Genomic DNA, 7,756 nt, shown 5'->3' on the forward strand with positions numbered 1-7,756 from the left:
TACACATTTACCTCAAAGATGTCAAATGTGTAAATGTATTGTTTTGCATAACAAATCCATTAAAATATTGAATAAACGAATACAAATTCTGAAGTCATTTATATTTATGTAGACCAATACTACCTGGTAAAGCATAAAGCAAGAAAGCTAGTTCACTGTTAAAACTGGGGGATCATTGCTGAAAAGCACTGATTGCTTACACATGGAGTATACACTAGCTGGATGGATTGCACAAAGTGCTGCTGATATTTTCATTCCTGACTAGTAGAGTGTATGAATTATTTATTGCATTGTCTGCCTGCACATGGTCCAGCAAAAGGTGGAAGTTTTTCATGCTAAATTTCAGGTCACTGTTTTTTTCTCATGTTGTTTGCACTAAAACTAACAGTGTCCAAGTTAGTTTTGTGTTTTTTGCATTATCTTGTGGTAATATGTGTTGATATTTGTAGCACCTTGGTCCTGGAGGAACATTGTTTCATTTCACTGTGTACTGTACATTATATAGCTGAAATAACAGCCTTCCAGACTTGTTTTTTTTTCAAATATTTACACTAACCTGATGGTTGAAAGGCTGATAAATATACTTGAAACAACAGGCTAAAATTAAGCAGTTTCTTGACCTGAAAATTAGTATGTTAACCTCTTAAAGGAAAATGTGCTGCATCAATGGTGTAAGTTATTATTATTGCTATATTAACCATCTTCAAGTGCTCAGTCATAGAGAATCTTTAAATAGTTAAGAGCAATTGGTCAATATATCATGAGAAAAACATTCAAAACCCATTTGTGCTCAACAGAAATTGACTTAACACATCACACAACAGGAAACAGGTACGCCTCAATTGTTTAATGGATTTATTGCAAGCAAAGCTCCAGTACAAAAGACTTTTTCACTCAGTTTAAAGTGCATGTACATACAGTATCCACTTGCAAATCAATTCTGCCTTGAATTTCATAACAGCGAACCAGCAAAATGTTTTAACACACAAAAATAGTATTCTTATCATAAGCCTCAGTCAAGTCTGTGCTAAACACAGAGAAGTGCATTTAGAACTCGCTTTGTAAAGCAATCACAGCACAGTCTCAGATATTTATTGAACATCGATATTGAGGACGTGGCATGTGTGTACTGCATTGCATCAGATTTGATCAAGGCATCCGACAAGGGAAGAACAAAGAATGACGGTCAGTTATTTGACCCGTACCTATATAAACTCCATAAAATGTATTGTGTTTATAGGATGTGCAGCATTCACATGTGACTATTAGACTACCAGTTCATGGTTATTGCATTCTGATTGAAGATCACAAAGTGACGGAGATGAAATTTCGTCCACAGAGGGTTTCCATTCTTTTATTCCTCGTAGAGGAGTTCAAAATAAAGTTGGATTAATGCAACGAGGTCTGCAGTTGTAAAGACTTTGAAGCAGCTTTTTTTTTTCTCGTAAGGATTAGGTACTGCAAGCTTTTGTGTTTTAAAAAGGTTCATAAAACTTTTCTCTATACTTCAAAGTGACCAGTTAAGGTATTTAATCAGAAGTGACCAAACGGTGCTTGTGTACAAAGAGGCCGCTGGACAATAACAGCATTCGTCAGGTCGGCCTCCTCCAGGCTCAGATTTCCCTGTGTGAGCTCCCGAAAAGGCAGCGATGTGGTCAGGATGAACGGTGAGCTTGTAGTCTGGGCTTTCTCTACAAAGCCTTGGACATCGCTGACTCTGCAAAAATATCGATACATTATTTATTGATGCCCAACATTATAACAAAGGATAAGATCAATCATTGATTAAATTCTTCAGAGATATAATGTATGTAAAGGTGATGCTTACATTACATAAATATTTTTATGTAATAAAATAATATAATGTAAAAGCTTTTTAGTGTAGAATTTCTACACATTTGAATCTGAAATACACTGTCCAGGCTGCGCATGCTTCACTTACCGATGGGAAAGGTTGAACCTCTGCACCAGTCGCCGGCCATCTGCTAGCCATATCTGGAGGCAAGTGATGGGCAGTTCTTCATCCAGCTCCACTGGAGGGACTGGAGGGCCAGAGCAATCTTCGTGGATTGACCGAGACCTGACCACAACTCTAGGTGCCACGCTAGCCAAAGGGGAAATGTATAGCATTAACTACTACAAATATTGAGTTGTCTATATATTGTTTAGTATATTGGGCATACAGCATAAGGGAAGACAACTGAAAGCTTCCATTTTAAGGCAAGAGTAGCAGAGTAGTATGAGAAAGCCACCTAGTGGATTTCAAGTGTACCAACAATGATTTGAGTATCAAATTTATATGTAATTTAGTTAAACTCCTAAAATTTAATTTGAATAATTTTATATACTTTAATCAAGCTCAGAACAAATAATAGCTCTGCAATACACAGAGTGAGAAAACAGAAGTTATGGTAACAAAACATTTGTCAAGCTTAATATTAATGCATTTGTATACCAATGTGCCATTTGTTATTTACATATAATGACTCTATAAACCTGTTAGTTACATATAAGGATACTATAAATATCTATAAACGACAATCCACTAATAGGAAGCTTGATGTTTCGAATCACAGAACTGTGGAAAGCGGTAGCTCAACAGTTAAGGGACTGGGTAACTGATCAGAAGGTCAGGGGTTCAAGCCCAAACACCAAAACAATGTCACTGCTGGGCCCTTGAGTGTGGCATTTAACCCTCTTTGTTCCAGGGGCACAGTATCATATCTGACCCCAGCTTCCTAATATGCTGGGATATACGAGAAAAGAATTTGATTGTGCTGTAAAGTACAAGTGACAGATAAATGCATCTATTGTGTCAAAAATTTTATTTTTTTCTGCAAGATGTTTGTATGGACATACAGTATTGTCAAGTTTAAATAATAGATAGATAGGATAAAAATATTTGAAAAGCTTTCTATTACCTGCCTAGCCTGTATCCTTTACCACTGAAAGGCAGGAAGGTCTTCTTCCTTGGGACATATATTTCATCCTTCATGTCCTCCACACTGACCTCCAGCTCCTCCTCATCTGCGCTTCCCTCCAGTTCCAAAGGTAACTCCCTGCAAACAGATGCTCTTACTGAGAACACAGAGAATGAGGCTTTAACAAGTCTGTGCCGTCTTTGGAACGTGCTGGAATGTGCTTGGAGGCATCTGTGTGCATGTCATTATAATAAAATCAAGCTCTGATAACAATGCCTTACCCTCGTTTAAGAGCTTCGAGGAACTCCTGATTCTCCTCTGAGGAGTAGCTGCGCAAATCCTCATCATTCACAGTAAAACCATCTTTCCACAGTCTAACAACAATCTCTACCTGCATTAACAAAAGCAGCCGAGCAAAGCAATCTTAAAATGCAGACAGGCCAGGTCTGCACAAGGCGGTCACTGGATTCACCGCAACAAACGCGTTCATACAGAATGCGACATTGTTATAAAATGTTGAGAAATTAGAAATCACTGAACCTTGTCACATGTCGGAGCACTGCTGATCTTCTCCACCTCATCTAGAAGGTCCTCCACAGAGAAACTCGACCTTATGGGGGTCTCTTCTTCATCTCCGTGATCATGTTGCGCACCATCAAACCTGAGAGCTCATTACATAATAACGGTAATGAGGGTACAACGATAAAGAACATCTTAGACAAAAAATGTAAACACGTGCAATTTCAAAATATGGAAGTCATACTTATGAGGCTCACCATGGGCCATCTCTTATGCCTTCTCACAAATCAGTGTCTTTCATAACGTCTTCTCTGTTCCATCTTAGAAGATACAGGAAGATCAAATAAACAAATGGAGCTGGGTCCAACACACAGTTTGTAAATGTTTCATGTCCTATCAAGTTGCACTTTAAGTCATAGTGAGTGACGCAGGCTGCAGATAGGCCTGGTTTTGGGCCTTGTTTTGACAACAAAATATCTCTGCTTGTATCAGGTTACTGAGCAGAGGTTCATCTTACAAGCCAGTATACAGGACTCCAGGACTCCAGCACTCCATCCCCATATATTAGCCATATACTCTCTTTTCGAAAGGCATAACAATCAAGGCGTAGTGACGTCAAAATTCATCAGGATCAAATCATAACCATTCATTGCAAGACTTAAAAGTACACAATTAATCAGTAAAAGATGAGCGTGCACGCGCTTTAAAAAAAAGACAAAACAGGCGTAAATGTTCCAATGCCCTTCAACACAGCTGAAAATACACGCAAATAAATCTAAATAGGCCACAATTACTTAAAAGACATTGAGACAAAATTACGTAGAAATCTCGAGCGCGCGCAGAGAGAGAGCTCGTAAAACACGCGCGTGCTGCAGTAATCCAGACACTAACGTCTATACACGACGAGAACCCTGTCAAATCCTAAACTTGCCTACAAAGCATTGGTGTATTGTTACCCGTTTGCTGTTCCATCAGATACACAGAGAAATCCTGATCTTGCCAGCTTCCACTCAGCTACACACGCACACGGACAGATGCAGCAGCCATTCCTCTGACGTCACACCGCGCTTCTGTTTGACGTAACTAAAAAAAATAATCTACGTCTCACTCTTTCTTAACACAGCATGTTATACTAATATATTGTATGCAGAAGTAAGTGTAGTGAATTTTTTCAGTAAAGGAATATATATATATATATATATATATATATATATATATATATATATATATATATATATATATATATATATATATATATATATATATATATATAATTAGAAGGGAATATTTCAGGATATTGCCCTGGAATGCCATCAGTGGTGTATTCCCACCTCACACCATGTCATCCACCTCAACACTGACCAAGATAAAGCACTTACCGTTGACGAATGAATGAATTAGTCACAAAGTATTTGTCTCTTAAGTTATTTTATATATCTATATCTATTCATCTGTAAATCATTTTTTTACATTCATTGTGTTACTCATTGATTGTTATGTGGGAGATGCCACCTGAAAGAGATTGGAGACTTTTAAGTGTTGGCAGGAGACAGTGTAGCTAGACAGCATCGGATGGTGGTCAGTAGGATGGCTTTGGAGGTGAAGAAGGAGGAGAGTGAGAACTGAAAAAAGAACAAGATGGTGAAAACTAAATGGGGGAAACTTGTGTGTGAGATTCAGGAAAGAGGTCAGACAGGGGCTCGGCTTTGGTGAAGAGGTGCTGGATGATTGGGCAACTACTGCAGAAGTGATAAGGGAGACTGCTAGGAAGGTACTTGGTGAGACATCTGGAAAAATAAAGGAAGACCAAAGAGATAAAGAAAAGTAGGCAGGAGTACAAGGAGATGTGGCAGCAGGTGAAGAGGGGTGTGGCGAAGGCCAGGGATAAGGCATATGAGGAGCTGTATAAGAGGTTGGACACTAAGGAAGGAGAAAAGGATTTGTACCGATTGGCCAGGCAGAGGGACCGAGCTGTAAAGGATGTGCTGCAAGTTAGAGCAATAAAGGATGGAGATGGAAATGTGTTGACTAGTGAGGAGAGTGTGTTGAGAAGGTGGAGGGAGTATTTTGAGCAGCTGATAATTGAGGAAAATGAGAGAGAGAAGGTTGGATGGTGTGGAGATGGTGAAGCAGGAAGTGGATAGGATTAGTAAGGAGGAAGTGAGAAGGATTAAGAGGATGAAGAGTGGAAATTGGATAGAAGCATAGAGATGTTTAGGAGAGATGTCAGTGGAGTTTTTATTTGTGCAACAAGATTTTGGAAGGTGAGAGGATGCCTGAGGAATGGAGAAGGAGTGTGCTGGTACAGATCTTTAAGAATAAGGGAGATGTGCAGACCTGCAGTAACTTCAGGGGAATAAAGTTGATCATGAAGTTATGGAAAAGAGTAGTGGAGAGATAAAGGTATGTGCTTGAGAGAAGGGAAATGAAAGTCAGTAAGAAAAATACAGAGTACATGTGTGTGAATGAGAGGGAGGGCAGTGGAGTGGTGCAGTTGCAGGGAGAAGAGGTGAAGAAGGTAGAGGAGTTTAGGTACCTGGGGTCAACAGTGCAAAGTAATAGAGAGTGTGTGCAGGCAAGGGTGGAGTGGGTGGAGAAGAGTGATAACAGAAGTGATTTGTGATACAGGGGTATGTGCAAGAGTGAAAGGGAAAGTTTAGAGAATGGTGGTGAGACCTGCTATGTTGTATGGCATTGAGTAAAAGAACCAAGTTTATTAGAGGGACAGCGCATGTAGGACGTTTTGGGGAAAAAGTGAGGGAGGCGAGATTGAGATTGTTTGGACATGTGCAGAGGAGGTACATGGGTTTTATCGGTAGGAGAATACTGAGGATGAAGCTGCCAGGAAGAAGAAAAAGAGAAAGGCCAAGAAGAAGGTTTATGGATGTGGTGAAGGAAGACATGCAGGTAGTTGGTTTGAAAGAGGCAGATGTAGAGGACAGGGGAGAATGGAGACGGATGATCCGCTGTGGCGACCCCTAAAAGAAGAAGTAGAAATAGCTAAATGTACAACATGTGGACACCTGAACATTACACACAATGTTATGTTTTCCCAAGATCATAGTACAAAAAAACGAAAGCACACGGTTATAAAAAAAAAAAAAAAAAAAAAAAAAAGGCTTTGTATGTTGTGGCTTAAAGATGTCCCTTTACTAGAGCCTAACCCAAACCTTTTCTAGCATGAGAAATGGTCCATGAATACAACTTTAGGGTGAATTTTAATACAGATTGCACTCTGGGTCTACTTACCCAACATCAGTGCCATCCCTCACAGTGGAAAGCCTATCCAGAGGAGTGGAGGTTTTTATAACCACAGCACAGTTATATGGTTATATGGTTACTATATTTAGCTGTCCACATACTTCTCTCAATTTACTATACTTGCAAGAACATCATTAATTTGCTTCATTTGGATATTAGTTGGATTAAGTAAAACATACTTTACTCATTTGATTAAATTTCAGTAAAAGTTGATCTTTTCCCAGGAACATGAATGTGAAGCAGGAACAACCCATGGATGGCACACCAGTCCAGCACCATGGACACTAATTAAGGCAATTATGTGTAATCAGTCCACCTACTGGAATGTGCTTTGGGAAGTCAAAGAAAAAATGAAGAACCCAAAATCACATAAACAGAAGAAGAACATCTTATAGTCTCTCACTCAGAAACCCAAGCTAAGGATCAGCTGTGGTCCCTGAAGCTGTGTTATTTATTTATTTATTTTTCTAATTACTCAGATTATAGTGTCATAACTATTTGCAAGTTTTATGATAATGTTGATGATGATGATGATTAATATTTTATTATTTTTTATTGTAGTTTCAACACCAGAAAAAGAAAAAAGTTAAATTAGTTCATAAATCTAGGCTAAGAAATAAAAAAAATAAATAAATAAAAAATCCCAAGGTCACAATGTAAACTGGATATCAATTCTGCACTTTTGCACTAAAAAGTAATAAATCTTATTTAGCAAAATTGGTTCAACTGCCAGACGGGAACTGCCAAAGCCAGCGGCTCGGGAGTGGCATAATTTTCTTGATGATTGCAGATCAAGCAACTTCCGTTATTTACAGAGCCGCCCAATTGGGCAACTTCTGTAATCTGACCTACCTCAGTTTTTTGGCAGATCCAGTGAGGTACATTGCTAGAACTAGTACACATTTTCTGTAAGTTGTTTTACATTATATACAGATACAAATTAGTTTGAACTGTTAAATATGTACTTGACACCAAAAATAAACATTATAAAACTTCCCACATCTATTGTTTTCAGGCCATTTAATCAAAGGTTGAAACCTGGTTCCTTGAATCAT

General features: G+C 38.6%; 1 protein-coding gene across 1 annotated transcript; it reads right to left on the bottom strand.

The window, feature by feature from the left end:
• Positions 1 to 840: 840 nt before the first annotated feature.
• Positions 841 to 4,551, bottom strand: ubxn2a (UBX domain protein 2A). Its single transcript, XM_083562165.1, has 7 exons — positions 4,397 to 4,551; positions 3,698 to 3,760; positions 3,462 to 3,589; positions 3,203 to 3,312; positions 2,922 to 3,059; positions 1,943 to 2,104; positions 841 to 1,717 (listed from the first exon to the last, which is right to left on the bottom strand). Exons 2-7 carry the CDS (start codon positions 3,705 to 3,707, stop codon positions 1,534 to 1,536), a joined length of 732 nt encoding a protein of 243 aa, XP_083418291.1. The 5' UTR covers positions 3,708 to 3,760; positions 4,397 to 4,551; the 3' UTR covers positions 841 to 1,533.
• Between the last annotated feature and the right edge of the window lie 3,205 nt (positions 4,552 to 7,756).

This window comes from Silurus aristotelis (assembly GCF_946808225.1).
Source record: "Silurus aristotelis genome assembly, chromosome: 15".
Lineage (NCBI taxonomy): Eukaryota > Metazoa > Chordata > Actinopteri > Siluriformes > Siluridae > Silurus > Silurus aristotelis.